The sequence below is a fragment of the Corvus hawaiiensis genome, chromosome 9, assembly GCF_020740725.1.
Source record: "Corvus hawaiiensis isolate bCorHaw1 chromosome 9, bCorHaw1.pri.cur, whole genome shotgun sequence".
Lineage (NCBI taxonomy): Eukaryota > Metazoa > Chordata > Aves > Passeriformes > Corvidae > Corvus > Corvus hawaiiensis.
The window spans coordinates 9449197-9466304 of NC_063221.1; the positions used below are offsets into that span (position 1 = coordinate 9449197).

At 37.4% G+C, this 17108-nt stretch overlaps 1 protein-coding gene across 1 annotated transcript in view; it reads left to right on the forward strand.

The window, feature by feature from the left end:
* CDC73 (cell division cycle 73) overlaps positions 1–17108 on the forward strand; it is a 101732-nt gene that overhangs the window by 6212 nt on the left and 78412 nt on the right. Inside the window, exons 3-9 of the mRNA XM_048312472.1 lie at positions 475–544; positions 1557–1619; positions 1708–1760; positions 2103–2191; positions 3561–3777; positions 14147–14245; positions 15498–15576. Of these exons, the coding sequence (XP_048168429.1) occupies positions 475–544; positions 1557–1619; positions 1708–1760; positions 2103–2191; positions 3561–3777; positions 14147–14245; positions 15498–15576 (670 nt within the window). The remainder of the gene's footprint in view (positions 1–474; positions 545–1556; positions 1620–1707; positions 1761–2102; positions 2192–3560; positions 3778–14146; positions 14246–15497; positions 15577–17108) is intronic.

A 17108-nucleotide genomic window follows, 5' to 3' on the forward strand; every position in this document is an offset into this window, starting at 1 on the left:
ATTTAAAGTTAGGGTTAGGAATTTTTTTTAAGTCCTTTTGATTTCCATTTGACTGCTTTCTATGAGACCACTCTTCATATTTCCTTGTGCTACATGGGTACCTGACACAGCAGTGCTGTGTTGGAACAACATGGTTGATATACTTGATTTCTATGCATCAACACAGACTCCTGGCAGAGAAGTCTGTGTGTGTGTGAGATAAAAGTTAGTTCTTATTTGCAAGTTTGAAGGGAAGGAGGAAAAAGGCTGCCCTCTCTTTCAGTTTCATAGCAGGCTGTGTGTTTAATTTTGTGTGGCTGAACATCCTCTAGGATGTGGTTGCACTTTAAGCCTGATCTGTGAAGCTTTCTTGGGTGGCAGAACACGTGGTCGTGTCTTTGTGTGAATGAGTAGTTTTCAGTAAAAGTGAAAAATCTTCAGCAAGAGTCTCTGTGAGGGAAGAACAGTTTAATGTCACATCTGCTGTCTTTTCAGACTGAAAACATTCCTGTGGTAAGAAGACCTGATAGGAAAGACTTGCTTGCATACCTAAATGGGGAGACATGTGAGTGATACGCTCTTCTGACTTGGACACACAGTGCTCTTTACTGCTTCATATTCATGGCACAAGTGAGGGGTAGGAGGGGAGACTGGGTAACAGCAGGCAGTTTGCATCTTAACTGAATGAGCTGAAACTTCTCAAAGTTATTATTTCTTGCATTTTTTAATTGTGTTCTGAAATTAACTGTTTTGCTTGGACAGGAGCTGCATTCCTACATGTATGTTTAGAAGTGAACATTGTTATTACTATCACTTTTAACCCACTTTGGTTAATAATTATGTGTTAGAATGGTTAGCATGTATGTTTTTTCCTTTTCTAGACTATGGGAAGCTTTCAGCAGTACATTGATCTTGAGTGCAAGAAATGTGTGGGATGAAATCTTCAGTTTAATAAAGTATATCAAGTCACTGCTTTGTCAGTCTGGCAGATCTGCCTAGCATTTCATCATCTTAAATTTTTTGTTAACAATAGTCAGAGAAAAGAGGTTTCTCTGAGAAAAATAGAAATGCCACCTTTGTAAGATGCTCTGTTTCGTAGGTGGTCTTAAAATTTTAAGTATCTGGGAATAGGAGATTACTTCTGTAATATGATGAGTAAAATCACTTTTTATATATATTTTAAGGGGATCAGCAGGTTGTCTTTTTTAAAAAAACCTAGACAAACTGGCAGATCTCGATTCCAGGTTCTAATTCTCACTGTGACTGTTTTCTTTTATGAGTGGTATAAAGAGATCAAAGAATCATTGATTAATTTATGTTGGAATGGACCAGAAGAGGTCACCTGGTTCAATCCCCTTTTCAAAGAAGGGTCAAATGGCTCTGAGCAACCTGATTTAACGTTACATTCAGTCAGGTTCTGAATATCTCCACTCCTCTAGTCCCAGTGTTTTACCACCTTTGCTACCTAATATGTATAGTTTCCACTGTTGTAGTTCATCTGTTGTCCTTCTTTCTTTTACACCCAAATATTATTGCAAAGATTTTCTATTTAAACTGAATGTTCTGTTTGATTGCAGCAACCTCATCAAGCATAGACAGAAGTGCTCCACTTGAAATTGGTCTTCAACGATCCACTCAAGGTACAATTTAACTAAGAAATAACTTCGAGGTTTATTTTATAAAAATCTAGTACAATCTTGCATTTTTAACATCCTCTTTTTCTTGCAGTTAAAAGAGCAGCAGATGAAATATTAGCAGAAGCAAAGAAACCAAGAATAGAGGTAATGACAGTTACTGTCATCAATACAAATTGGGGGTGGAGGTAAATGACAGTGTTTGTCTGTTTTTGTAGGGATTTCATTGAGTTGCTTGGGTGTACACAGTGCTTTTGTTCGTGTGAATGGGAACTGGAAGGGGTTAGAAGTCAGAACTGAAGAATTGTGGTTCTGGAGAGGAAATTTCCAATAGCTCTGCACTTAATGCTGGTGCCCAGATCAAAAATCATTGGAAATAAAGATTGTCCTTGCAATGTGAAGAAAATACTCCTGAGTAGCTTTAATTCTAGCTGTATTTATTTTTGAAAAGAGAATGCACAAGAACTTAAACATGACTGCTCCTTCCAGGATGAGGAGTGTGTGCGCCTCGACAAGGAGCGCTTGGCAGCTCGGCTGGAAGGACATAAAGAGGGCATCGTGCAAACAGAGCAGATCAGGTGGGACTACTTTTCCTTATGCATAATGCTTAATTACAGCACGGATAACAATTCTTGTGCTTTTCAAAGCAGCCAGTTTTATTCTGCTCAACAGCTCTCAGTGGAAATTCTCTTCCCTTGGATACTCTCAGTAATGTTTGAGGAGTCAGACCTTGAAACACTTATGACAGTGCAGATTTGAGGCATTTATGAAATCCATAATTACAGCTAATCACACGAAAAATACATATTTTGAATGACTTCCTCCTATCCCTTATATAGGTGTACTTAAAAGGGAACTATAGGGGAAAAAAATCTGATTGTGGCATGATTAGGAAGCTTAAGAATAAGAAAAAAATCAAAAAGTACATGTGATTTTGTATAAACTAATAACTTGGATGCTACCTTGTGTGTTTCACAACTTTGCAATGCTGCAGTGGGGATTACTAAGTATTGTTTGAATTACTTTGTATTGTCTAGTTACCAATTTTTTTAATGCTGAATGTAAAAAACTGCCCCTTTAAAAAAAATACAGATATTCACAGGCAGTGAATTTCAACTCCATGCTTGACTCTGCTGTGAACCAAGTAGGAAGACAAAGAAGTTCCCTTTCCAGTAACTTAATCGTAAAGGAGAATACTTCACAACCAGTACTTGCATTAATTTTTTCACATATTCTCAAAAAAAACCAAACCAACCCTGTAATAGCGAATTTGGTGTGGACAGTTAGGATTGTGCAATTCAGTCTTTATCTTTTTTCGTTCAGCTCACCTGCAAAACAGTAGGGGTCACTGACAGCCCAATTCTGTGTTTACAATTAAGAGCAAACACACGTAGGTGTTGCACTCTTGGACTCGAGTGAGCTCTCTCAAACCCAGATTGATGTGGGCAAGGTTACCACCATCAGCTGTTTCCTGGCCTGCATGGTCTGAGAAGGTGCCACATCTTCCAAGGGACCATGTCCTCATAACTGCACCTCAGACAAGATTTAGATTAATGCTTTGAAAGCCTCAGAGCAGCCAGGGGTTGGTTGACTGGACACAAAATTGTAATCCACTAAAAATAACAACTGAAATTCAGATGTTGTTATAAATGAAAGTGTTGGCCCTGATGCTTTACATTTGGATTCTTTACTTTTGTTTGGTATACTTGGGATTTTTGGAAGGTCTTCGTGTTAGTACTGTGAGTCTTTTGTCACAAATTGGATTCTCATGCCCAAAACAGCAATGCCAAGCCCATATAATATTTCAGTTTGTATATAAGGTAACTATTTTGTGATTTATAGCATAATCTTAAACTTTAAGCAGGATGAAGTTATTCATTCACAAATTCTCTCAGAAGAATTTTTTGTGCAATTATTCAGTCTCTACTGTTATTTTTGCTCATTTAGGTCCTTGTCTGAAGCTATGTCAGTGGAAAAAATTGCTGCTATCAAAGCCAAAATCATGGCAAAGAAAAGATCCACTATCAAAACTGATCTGGATGATGACATAACTGCTCTTAAACAGCGAAGTTTTGTTGATGCTGAAGTGGATGTAACTAGAGATATTGTCAGCAGGGAGAGAGTATGGAGGACAAGAACTACAATCTTACAAAGCACAGGCAAGGTAATGCTCTGGATACCAAGCTATGTTTTATGATCCCTGTGGCAAAGGACATTTTTATTTTCCGTATGTAATTTGTTAATCAGAGATGACAGGGGGATTATGCTCAGTGTTCCAATGAAAGGTGGGCTCGCAGGGCTGTTGGCACAGTGACAGAATTCTGAGTTTGTCCTTATCACATTACAGCAAATCTAAATTGTATCTCCAACTACTTGCTTCAGCCGTTTAAAAGATACTAAGTAATCACTTAATTCCTCTTAACCACAGCTGGCTTGAGCCCTGCAGCGGGGAGGGCTCCGTGAAAGTACCTGTGGGGTTGGAAACAGACCAAAGTGGGGGGTAACTGATAGAAAGAGCAGCACAGGCACATTGAAAGTCCAAAGGCCTCTAAGCTGTGCAAAACAACAAAGAAATAAGGAGGGAAAATGCTGGAATGAGCAAAACCAGAAAGTGTTACCATGAAGAGGCTTTTGTCTGGTTTTGTTCCTTTATGCTACTTTTGGCTGCACTTGGTTACGTGCCATTCTGAACATGGTTGCAAGCACAGCTGACAGCTTGCTCTCTTTGGATGGTGAAGGTTTCTTGATTGCAGAGCTACTTGGCACTAAATTTCTCAAGGAAGCACTAAGTCAATTTCTAAAAGATTGCAAGGGTCTGTTTCCCTGAGGTTATTGTTAAACTGCATCCTTTGCCTTCACTACTTCTTTTAAGTATTGTCACAGGAAAATAATGTTTAGAAGTAAATGAGCTCTCAGTCTTCATTTGTCTTATTTTTAACAGCATTTTACATAGCTCTCAATTTCCTAGTATTGTCCCAGGGCATTAGTGGCAGAATACTTTAATTCATGAATTATGGGGTAATTACTGGGTATGTGGCACATCCCTGTTTGCCGCCTACAGGGTGAGTGTTGCTTTTTTGAATCTGGGAGATTTGAAGCAGCCTTGCTGCTGAGCAGCTGATAAATGGGTAAAAGCTTTGATGTTTTAGTCATTGGAAAGGTTTGTACTGAAGGAATCTGCGTAGCTTTCCTTCCTTTTGTGAATCATTCATGGCATTCCTGTCTCTACTTTTCTTCCAAGTGAAATTGCAAAGACAGTAGGGAGAGAGATGATGTTTTATTGTAGTAACAGTGAGATGAGGTAGTGATTTTAAGCAAAACATGACACAGGGAGAAAGACAAGAAACAAGAGATGAAGTTTGTTCTTGGACTCTAGCATGCAGTTACTGTGAGCAGCCTGATGAGTGTCATGGGCGTAACAGCAAATCTTCTATTTCGGTTTGTGCAGGGTTGCAGGAACATTCTTGATAGCTTGGACAGAAATCACCGAGTGTTAATGTTTATATTTTCCAACAAGTAGCAGTGAGAGTAAGTAGATGGGGAAACATCACGTGATACTGAGGGCTGTGATTTATCCCAGAACAGCTCAGGTTTTTCATTTGTACGTTGGTTGGGAGGGTTTTTTGGTGTGTGTTTGGGGGGGGTGTTTGTGTTTAGTTTTTTTTTTCCTTTTTTTTTTCTGTTTCAAGAACCTTTGTGAAGACCTTCTCAAAAGTAGTGAAGAAACCCAGATATGTTGTCTCAGGCAAATAATTTCTTCCCTACTTCCCTATTCCTTTAAAGAATTTTTATCAGGGAAGCATGATACTGCTCTGCAAATGCTGTTTTGACTCTTCTGTGTGATACTTGAATTGCTGATGTGCCTGATAATTCTTTTTATTGTAAATTTTTACTATCTGCTTGGTATGGGTTTATCTGCAATCTCTTGAATCCTCCTAGAGTATTTAAAACCAAAATTGACTTCAGCAGTGCATGCCTTTTAAATATGTGAATTCCTTTGGAACTCCTGGGTGAATGGTAACAAACAGTGAGCACTCCTAAATGTAAATTTTGTTGTCTCTTTGCAAAAATTGCTTCAGTCCGAGCATGCTTCTCAAGCTCTATTCCACAGACAAACACTCCTGTGTGTGTGAGTTTTCCCAGTGTTCTCTGTAGTAAACTAAGATGCAGAGATAGCTTAAGATGCAAAAGGGAAACACGAGGAAGATCAGGCCACAGTACAAAAATAATCTCTTGACTTTTTCAGCTTACTAACAGGTTTCCTTTGGTTTTGATATGTTTGAAGAAAATACTGGTTCCTCCAGCAATATGCTCCTCTAAATTCTTCATAGATGCCAATAATATTAACTGTATTTCTGAAGCATTTACTGTTTCTCCTTTTGGACACACTTCCCAATTCCGAAGTTTTCTTTATATAAGAATTGTTCCAGGATTTTTTTTAGATCTCCAGTGATGTAATGTTCTTTTTTAACATTTTAAGAAGTTCTCATGATATTTGCATTCTGTCCTTTCAGCTGCTGCTTTTATTGCCAGCATCTTCATGGTCACAAAGCTCCCCTTGCTGAAATTACAGTGATTTTTTTTTTTTTTCCTGGCTGTGAGTTTTTTTTTTTGTTTATGAGAATGTGTAATTTGAGTGCATTGATAGTCCTATTGTAGAAGATACTTCTGCAGTTGTGTCATTCCCAGTTTATTTGACCCTTAAGATTTCTGTAATGCATCACACAGGTCCCTTGTCTGCATGACCTCTCTGTTACCCTCTTTTGATCAGATGCTGCATTAATCCCTGGATGTCTTTTTACTGATTTCCATGAGGTTCCTATTGTTTCTAAAATCAGACATTTCAGTTCACCTGTCCTCTTTTGGTTTTAAGATTTCTACAATTTGCATTAATCTGCTTGCTTATTTTTATGCTTTGCTTAAAACTTTTTGTTATTTTTCCATAGTTTTCTGTATGATTATTGTGCAGTTCTACCTCTTTTGGAAATGCAGTGTTTGATTTAATTGCTCGTAGATGAGTCATCCTGCTCCTTCTGTTTTAAATATTTGTTGGCTTTCCCCAAGTCTGTAGTGTAGTCTTCTAGATTTTTATGAATAATGTGGCATTTTTATGTGATCACTTTTCAGAGCCAAATTGCATCTGTTTAGTATAAAGGTTTTTTTTTCTTCTCATAGTAACTTAATTTTAGAACTCTTTGACAGTATATATTGTTAAAAGGAATTTAATTTCAGGAAGAGTTTTGAATCCATGCATAGACTATTTACTATCATAAGTGTTAGAAGTGTTAAGTTTTGCATCAATGCTCTGCACAGGTTTCAGTTGTGTACATGTTTTTAGATAAATATGAGGCTGTTTTGTAAAACAAACCATTAAACACCTAGAAAAAATGCTGTGTTTATACTGAAATTGATTCCTTCCTTTCACATCCTTCCTCTAGCTTTCCTTCCTAAAAATCCTTTGGTTTTTATAATCTTCTGTAGCAGGCTACAGCAATCTCTGCTGAAAGAAAAACCTCCTCATTTAATCTCTACTGTAAATGGATTTGGCACTTGAATTTTTCCTGTGGGAACAAATTAGATTAAGCAGGAGTTTCATCATTCACAGGTGTATTTGGAGAGTGTATTTTTGTCTGTGACTGCTGGTGTACTTGACTTATATTTAGTTATTTAGTTTTAATCTCCCAGATTGCTCAGAACTATTTCTTAGATAAGCAGCAAGGTAACTGGGTGGGCTGTGTTGAACGTGCTCTACTTGTGTGTAGAGAAATCTTAAAGCTGGAATTTTGGAAATGCACTAATACTGGCCTTGTGACTTTGGAACTTTTTGAAATGAACCAGTGTTCTGATATGAACAGTGAGCTCTGAGCATTTCAGATGTTCTTTTAAAAAATCTTTCATCCTTTTTTTTGTAGAGTGTGGTGGGTTGACCTTGGCTGGATGGATGACAGGTGCCCACCAAGCTGCTTCCCTCCTCAGCAGGATGGCTGGGAGAAAATAAGAGGGGAAAAAATGTGTGGGTCAAGATAAAGGCAGTTGAATAAAAGCAAAGGATGTGTGGGGAAGCACAGGAAGACAAAAGATGTATTCTCCACTTCCCATCAGCAGAAGATCTCTAGCCACTTCCTGGGGAGCAGGGCTTGGGGACACTTAGCAGTTGCTCCAGAAGATAAATATTGTAACAAGAAATGCCCCTCCTCCGTATTTCTCTTAGCTTCTACTGCTGAGCACATGTCATGTGATGGGGAATATCCCTGGAGTCAGCTGTCCTGGTTGTCTGTCCTCTCAGGATCCTGCTCAGCCCCAGCCCACTGGTGAGGAGGGAATGTGGAGACAGCCTTGCTGCTGGGCCAGCACTGCTCAGCAGCAGCCAAAACACTGGGCTGTTATCAACACCTTTCTGGCTACCAAGGCTTAGTGCAGCACAACCAGGGCAGCTGGGAGAGAATTAACTCCAGCTCAGGCAGGCCCAGTTCATGGGAAAGTGCTACAGATTATTGCTAAAACTTTAAATTTCAGCCAGCACTCTTTCAGTTCTATTTTCTCACAGTTGCAAGTATATTAGAATTACCTTTTCTCGAGTGACCTCTAACCCTATGTACAAGGAAATAACATAATCCAGCCTGTCAAACATATGGGAAGTCTTAAAGGTTATACCACATAACCTTTCTAAATCTCTTCAGCTGAGAAGCTGAACAGCAGCTACACGCTCCTGATGTAGGTGCATTGTCCAGGCAGACACATTCACTCATGTGGTGCTGGTGCATTTCTCAGCTTTTAGCATATCTGTAAATACTTTTGTCCTCCTTGAGCCTTGTGTAAATCTTTTGAAGACAGTGCCAGGCACTGGGAGTCCAGAGTGACCTGTGTGGCATCAACGTTTCTGCCTGCCTGGAGACAGTCCAGGGAAAAGCACTGAAGCAGAACCATGTAAGTTGGACAGGAGAAGGTGGCATTTGAGGTAAACATGTTTCTAATGGAGTTAGGTGTGTTCATACCTATGGGAATGATGGGATGTGGGTTCTTTCTGCAGGTATCTGTTCATAATGGAAACACTATTAAGACTTGGTATGGGATCTGTTAGGTGAAGTTGGGTCTCTGCAGTTTCATAACCTTTACATCCTGAAATTGTATCTTTTTGTCAGTGTAACCTTGTTCCTTTCAGTGTATATTACTTACAAGGTCAAGGTTGAAATGTTGAAGCAATGGTCTGGTTTTTTTCTTGCTGTTGCTTCATTGCTGCAGACTGGTGAATTTGATTCTCTTGCAATCTGGGTTTTTTTTCCTGCTTTCCCTGCTTAATATATACAAAATTTTTAAGAAAATATTCTAAATTACAGCACTTTTTTAATATAAAAATTGTTCTTTTTTCTTTCTAGTAAGGTAGGAAGTAAGCCTGACTCAAATAAAATATTTTCCTGCCTTAATCCTTATATTTATATATCTGTTCTTATCTGAAAGACTTAGACTAGGCTGTCCAGCACATCTGCTTAAGTTTTGTTTTGAAAGCATGGAAATCTTATATTGTATAACAAGTGATTTGATTAAGTAAACAACTTTCTTTTTTAAGCCTTCATAGGTTTTTAGCTTTTACATCCTTAGTTATTGCCGCCCTGTTGCATGTACTAGCTATCCGTACTTTTCTTTGGGAAAAAGTTACTTGATGTCCAATGTATTGTTACCCATGACACAAGATGTTAATACAGAAGAGAATAGACCTCAAGCTCCAATTCAGTTTCATAGATCTTGACTGTGAGTTTTATGTATTAAATTTCATAATCTTGATTTGTATTTCCCCACTGTGCCATCCCCAGCTTCTGGGTATTTTTGTGTGCGTGGTGAGAGAAGACCAGAACTGAGTAGGATGATTGGAGTTTATAGATGACCTAGCTAGGGGGATTGGCATTTTCCTGCTGTGTGGCATTTACCTTGGATGTAACCCACAATTGCAAATTAATCTAATACAGCAGCTGAACTATTCCAGAATGTTGTTTTTTTGTGGTCTTCTGTATTCTTGTACATAAGTATTAAAGAGCAGAACTTTTTTTTTCCCCATATGAACCTGATCTTTGTGGTGGTCATGATTTTTAGTTTTGTGTTACCACCTGAAAAATATTACTACTGCAGTTAGTACTTGCATATTTTATTTTTAAAATTAATGTATTTTCTTTATAGGTTTGATCCTTTTCACAGTAACTACTGTATTTGAAGTAAATGTTGTGAGAAATCATGTTTTCAATTACTTTCAGTTCTCGTATTTTTGTTCTGATGCCTCTTGACCATTGTTACTAGTGAAGTCACCTGTGAGTGGGTTAATAATACAGTTATAATTAGAGTTTCAGTAATTTAATTTAGCTGGTAAAACAATTTTGAAGCAAGACTAACAGTACTTTAATCACTTTGGACAACTAAGAGTTTTGAGAGTAAAATTGTGGATATTTTAAAAGAAATTGATTGTAAAAGCAACTTTATGCGTGGGCTCTAGGTGGCAGAATTGTCCCACGTTCGTGAAATTCACAGCCGTGGGGACTTCAAGAACAAATTGAAAAAGGAAAGGTGTGCCAGGCTAATAGCAACTGGTGTCCTCATTAGTCCTTCAGATGGAGCAGGAGGGTGGGTTTGGAGTGGCTGTGCACAAATGTCATGGTACAGCTTGAGTGCTCAAACTCCACCCAGGACTGACTTCCTTAGTAAAACTGGGCAGGCTCTTTTATTGCTGCATTATTACTACTGCAAACATTTTGAATGTAGCATTTAAAAGAAAGATGGGCCAGATTTTAAAAATTGTATTTATACTGAGCAATAATAAATCTTGTTTTTTCTATATGTACCTTGCATTCGACAAAAAATATGTAGAATAAAGCATTATGTTTCCTGAAAGAATATTTAGGTCAGCTATAAAGTAATCCCTTAAACACTACTCTAACATAACTATTAAAAAATTATGTATTTCCACATGCTGCATTCATAGGAGAAATAAACTAGGATTATGTATCAAGGAGATTTTTGATATTTTATGCTGTGCTGTATCTTCAGGCTGTTACAGTGTGGCTCTTCTTTCACACTCCTGAATTAACATTTCTGATTAAAAGTTTCAGTTGTCTTTCATAGAATATTCTTGCTATAAAAATTTAGTGAAGGTAACATGGAACAAGGGAGAATTGGACTTTTTTCTGAAAACAAAGTCCACGAATATACAGGGAGCTGTACAGGGAGCATAGGCCACAGCTATACAGGGAGCAAATATACTCATAGCTATGTTTTCAGTTCAGCTTTAGTAATACACAGTTAACTTTTTGAGTGGAACATAAAGAAATTCCCAGAGTAACTTCTAGTGAAAGGAGTGTCTGATTTTTATTTTTTTTTTCCCCCAACAGTTAGTAACAAGTTCAATTTTATCAACAGTTTTTTATAGGCTCCCTAATCTGAAGCTTGACAAAGTCATCATGTGCTCTGCTTTCAGTTGTTTAGCAATATATATTCTCATACTGTAATGTGAATTTCTTAAACTACCATTGTCCTGAAAGCAGGGTCACAAACACCTTTTTATTCATGTGGTAGTTTAAACAATCTCCTGTGTGACAGTGTGCTTGTTGTGTGCCCCAGCATGGCTTGTCCAGCTCCAAAGTGTGCAGAGAACAGTTTGAGGGGCACCATGAGTGTCTGCAGTTGTGAATTACAAGAGCAGGGAGGACAGAAAATCAGCTTCAAAGTTGGTGAACAGTTTGCAAATTGAAGATACATATTCTGAGGCATAGGAGAGTGATGCCTTAAATGATTTTTTACTTTTTGATTTGAATTCCAGATTTAAATATGTGCTTTAAATTTAGATGTGCAAAATATTTTCTTTTAAATATACAGTTTATCACTTCATGTTCCTTATGAGCAATGTTTTAATTTCTGCTGTACTTTCATGAGGCCATCTGAATACTGTTTGCATTTTTCATGTCATGCCATATATAGGAATTACTGAAAATGTGTTATGGGAATATTGCCTTTTTGGAAAGCATCATGCCTTTCAGTCTGTCAGTGGCTGTAAAGGATTTAGCAGTATGTCTGAGCACATCAAGCAAATGTGTAAAGAAATGTAGTTGGGGCTCAATTCTTCCTTCTCCAGCCCTGCTCTAAGTTTGGACAATGTTTACAGCATTCTGCAGCTCTTGGTTTTCCTGGGAAGCATGTATGTCCAACAAATCCTTATTGTTGGTTCCAGTAAGATTTTATTTGAGTTTATATGGTTTTTCTTAGGCTCCTCTCTCTCGGTAGTGAAACACCAGAATGTATATTAAAACTTGGTTACAACTTAGCTATAGGAAAGTTTTGAAGCACTGTAAGCCATATTGTGTAACAGTGCATATGCTTCTAGTTTTACATGTTAGATTTAAGGTTTTATTTTTGTCTGATGATTGAGATGAAGTGTACTTTTCTTCAACTTTTTTCCTCTAGAATTGTTTTCTATGAAGCTGAAACCAATGTTTATCCTTGATGATCACTATTAGAAGAAATATTTATTTATTTTTGCTAGCATGATAAAGCTGCTGTCGTGACTAGAAGTCTTTGTTAGTGAACATTAGGGTTACGGTGAGCTACAGAAATTAAAGACTGTGATTTTTTAGCATAAACTGTGATATATTGAGATGGAAGCATTTTTATTACAAAAGGAATTTAGTTAGCGATGTGACTTCATTAAGCCTTCCTCATCAGAGCAGTCTGATCTGACTGGCCCTGAGATTTCTCCACAAACATCCCGGCATTAAATTACCACTAGCAATAGTAACTTGACTTAGTGTATGTTAGTCACTGTGTCGGCAAGGGATAGAGCATCTGTGCAGAGAAACAAATATTTTGATGTTTGGGGTTTTTTTCCCTCTTCTCTTCTGCTCTGTCCCCCAGATGAGAAGTTTTTGGTAGTAAAAATGTTGCACTTGATTATTAAGTTTAACTAAATCTAGGGCAGAAGCTAAGGGATATTCATATTCTGATCTCTGAAGGGATGAACAATGAAAACCTAGCTGTCTGCAATTCTGCAGGGCTTTACAAATCAGCTGGTACCTGCAGTGGACTTCCTGCTCAATCATTTTTCTGTCACAGTAATATAATCCCACATCCCTGACCAAGCCAGTGAGCAGCAAGAAGATGATGTTAGTTTGAGTGCTTGTTAAAACACTGCTGGTTCTCTCCTGTTCCAAACAGACATTGGTTGCGGCCTTGGGGGACTTGCATTTTCATGCTGTGGAAAAAAGACATCAGCAAGAACACTTCTAATTCCATGCTTATTAGTGGCTTGTTTTCAGCAGATGGGAGAAAGAATCCTGTGGGTTTTTTTACCTGAGTTTGGTCCAGGATGTGCAATTTAAGGCTATTAAAGTCCCATATGTTTAAAGGCCTTTGAAAAATTCATAATTTGAAGTTCAAACTCACTTGAAGACTATGTTAACTGTAGGTTTTATGAGTACAATACAGATGTGAGAGTTGGTTGTAACATCCTTGTGACTGGGAGCTGTGGCTTCTGTGTGGACTGTGTCACTCTTATAACATTACTCCTGTTGTTAATTAGTTCCTTCTTGTGAGTTTCAGAAGATGGAGTAGCCTTGTTTCCTAGAGACAGTGTGTGAATAAGCACAGCAATGACAAGAATTGTGACTGATATATGTGCTGCCCAGGCCACAGTTTGGGAGCAATCTGAATTTGCAGTGAAGGCCTGTAGTTTAGACTTTGGGTATCCTCATATAATTGATATGTGTATGGCTTGCAGCTCTTGAAAGGTTTTTTCCCTGGGATTTTTCTGACTGAAAAGAACTTAAAATACAGTTTTGTGTGAGTTCTTTCAGACTGTGTCAAAAGAACCTGTTTGCTCAAGGGATGGCTTTGCCTTTGTAAGTGGTTTCTAGTGGTCTTCCAGTTCCTGCCTTGCCAGCTTGACAAGGTGCTCACTGAGGTCAAGTGAGCAGAATTAGGGAAGCTTTGCAGTACAACTCTCTCTAAGTGATTTCTACAAAATTGACCCCAGAAGTCTTTGTTTTGTAATTCATGTGTTTGTTTCATGATGCCAGTGGTGTTAACTTCAGTGTTAGTATACAATACTCTGGACAGTGTAAGCATTTTGTGAATACTTTATATTATTCTGAACCAGTTAAAAAAAAAAAGCTGTCTTCCTTAATTGATAAAAGATTTCCTTTACTGATGAACCATTACTGAAAATTGACATCAGTGACAGACATTGTGTACACTTTGCAGTTTATAGATTACAAGTGCTTTGAGAAGAATTTGGTTTACCATGTGGTGTAATGAAGCCAGTTAGATTTAGCAGGTGTGGGCCTTAAAGAATAAGGGGTAGCAATGATGCCTTAAAACCCTGTTAATGTTTGGATCCTGTCACTGAAAAGGGGTCAGAAATCATTTATTTAGAACACTGGTGCACCAGTGTTGGTTTTCGGTGAAATTTAAGTTCACCAAACGGTGTCTTCCACCTGGGTGGTTGTTATGTGAGATGCACACGGTCATCAAGGTTCACAGATATCTAATGTCTTTTTCAGAACTTTGCCAAGAATATTTTTGCAATTCTTCAATCAGTTAAAGCCAGAGAAGAAGGCCGAGCACCTGAGCAAAGACCTGCACCAAACACAGCACCAACGGTAAGAGCAGTGCTTGGCTGAACACGAAGGCTGGGACACCAAAAGTGAGAGCACAGTGTCTTCTCAGTATTACATACACAGTTGGTTTTGGTTTGTTTCCAAAAAATGCATGTTTTTCAAGCATAACTTCACAGCTATTCTTTGACTTAAGTTGCATTTATTGGTATTTAAAGAGTTGAATATATTAGTTTAATTTGTTCAATATGCTCTTGTTACCGAGAGATTAATCTGCTAGTGCCAGCTTCTGCATCTATCAAGCACTAGCCATGTGCTGCATCTATTTGCAAAAAATGTATTCGATGAGAGTGCTGCCATTTCAGATGAAATGTTTTGCTGCTTTTCTGACAGATACGGTAGCAAATGTTTAAGAATCTGGAGCATGACTCACAAGTGAGAACAGCTCGAACCAGCTTTCTTTTGCTTGTAATAAATCAGGACAGACTTAGAGCTGTATTGTTCAATGCTATCTAGGTATTAGACAGGATTTGTTTAGAGTTGTGGTGTTTACTATTGTGTTCTATTAAACCTAATGTATCTTTGAACATGGTGGTAGTCTGCTCTAAAAGCTGTTTAATCATACTTGGTTTTGTTTTTGCTGCTACTGCATTTAACAAAGAACTAAATTTAAATAGCAAGATGAATTCCAACATGTAAATATTTGCTTTGTGTTGAATTTCTTAAATTGTGCATGGCATTATTCAAATGTCCCACTCAGAGTAGTTGTGAATACATAACTAAGCCATCCACAAAAATGACTGAATTGGTATTGAATGTGCCTCTAGATTGGTGCTTTTTAAAAAGTTTTTTCCCAGAATGCTTTTTTTACTCAAAATTTGTTTTTATTTATTTTATTTAGCAAAATTTTGTCTTAATCAGGCTGACAAGGGAAATTTTGTGTGGCTGAAGCCTTAATCATGAATTGTCAGTTGATACTCTTTTCCTCGCTAATTCTTTAAGTATAACAAAAAGTCAGTGATTTCACTACACATAGAGATTTTAGTAATGTAGTTTGTTCCTCTTATTTTAGTTTTGCCTCAGGTTGTTCACTTTGCATTCAGTACTAAACTCTGTGTCTGTAAGATTGTAAGTGGATGTTGAATGGAAACATCAGAAGTTTTCAAATGCATTCAAACTCATACAAAAATGAACTGGTTTTATCCTCTTGAGTAGTTCTGAGTAACTCTTCATGAAATTCAAAAACCATCCAATACATTTTTAGTATGTTTTACAAATGTTATTTAACCTGTTTTAGGATCCCACTTTACGAAATAAGCAACCTATTCCAGCTGCCTACAACAGATACGATCAGGAAAGATTTAAAGGCAAAGAGGGTAAGTTGATTGCTATGCTTTTTTCAAAAGAAAAAAAAATTGAGAACCAAAACTGACAAGTCATACTAGGGCATTTTCTCTGCTATTATTTTACAAACCTATGAAAAGACAACAAAGAGCTGTAACTATGCCTAAAGGTAACTTTCCAAGTAATAAAATCCAAAAGTATTATTTCTTAGAAATTATTTCTACCTCTTAGGAAGCAAACTGAAAGCTTAAAACCAGAACTTCCTTGGGGAGAAAAAAAGATTTGTATGGGGAAGGTAGTATGCAATTAATAAAAAAGCACAAGTGCAAGGATGACTGTCAGGTGTGTAACATGAAATAGATTCCCTATCCTCAAACAGTCACTGTTACCCTAAAAGTTGCCTCCAGTAATTCCAAGTAAATATTATCTAGTTGTGTGTATTTAAATTAAAAAACAAACTGGGAACTGCAGTGCAAAACACAAGCACCCTCCTGGAGAGGAGATGGAAACAATCTACAATATTGAAGAATTCTCACCAGTTTTAAAACATGGTGAACATTGAACTTGAGTGATGATTTGTCTTCCTAATGCAATTTTTCTCCTGTCCCCATTGCTTTTTTTATCTTGTTTTTAGCACAAGTTCAGTTACTTCACTTTCATGTCTTGCTGTGGTTTTATTTTGCAATCTTGTGTTTGTTGTGCTTGGATGGTTTTGTGCTTCTTGCAGAAGGTCATGCGAATTTTGTTACGCTTCTGAATTGCCTCTCCTGGTTCTCAAATAGTCATTTTCCTCTTTAATAAAACTTCCCATATATGTTTTTAAGGGCTTTCTATTCTGGCTGCAAGGACTTACATGCTGCTAAATGCCATTTTAAACTCAAAGTGAACAATTCAGCTTGCATTTTTTTAGAGTATTTGGCTTCCTCCAAGTTATTACCATTTTTTGTTCAGGAAAATCATAGCCAACTCATCTCTGAAATGATTTAAATAAAAAGAAAGTTTTGTAAAGCTGCATTTACATGTGAATATATCCTTTATGGGGATGTTTGTTTGTGTATGAAACTTCCTATGGGAAATTGGGTCAGATATTGTATTATATCCTCTTGAAGTCTATTCCCTGTTGGCCTCAATACGCTTATATTTCAGCGCAGTGGTTTTATTTACTATTGCTCATTGTGAGTTGCATGGTGGGATGGAGAAAAAAGCTAAAGCAGGATGTTTGGTAGCTTTTTCAGCAATGAAAAATAATCCAAAGTAGCTTCCATGAAGAATTAATTGTTGCAAGAAAAGCCAAGGGAATTTGGGAAAGAAAGGAACACAAAATATAGAGCTAAACCAATCCTTCCATGAATATTTTTACTAGTCCTTACTCAGTGTCCTTCTGTTAATATCTTAAACCTTCAAAACTCATTTATTTGCCAAGCAGTTTCCCTTTTAATACCATTTCCTGTTAAGATTTAAAAGTAGTAAATATCTAAACTGGACAGTGTGAAATGATAAAAAGCAGAGCAAGGAATTAATAGGCAAGTGTAAGAGTTCAAATGTACCACAGCCTGTAATTCAT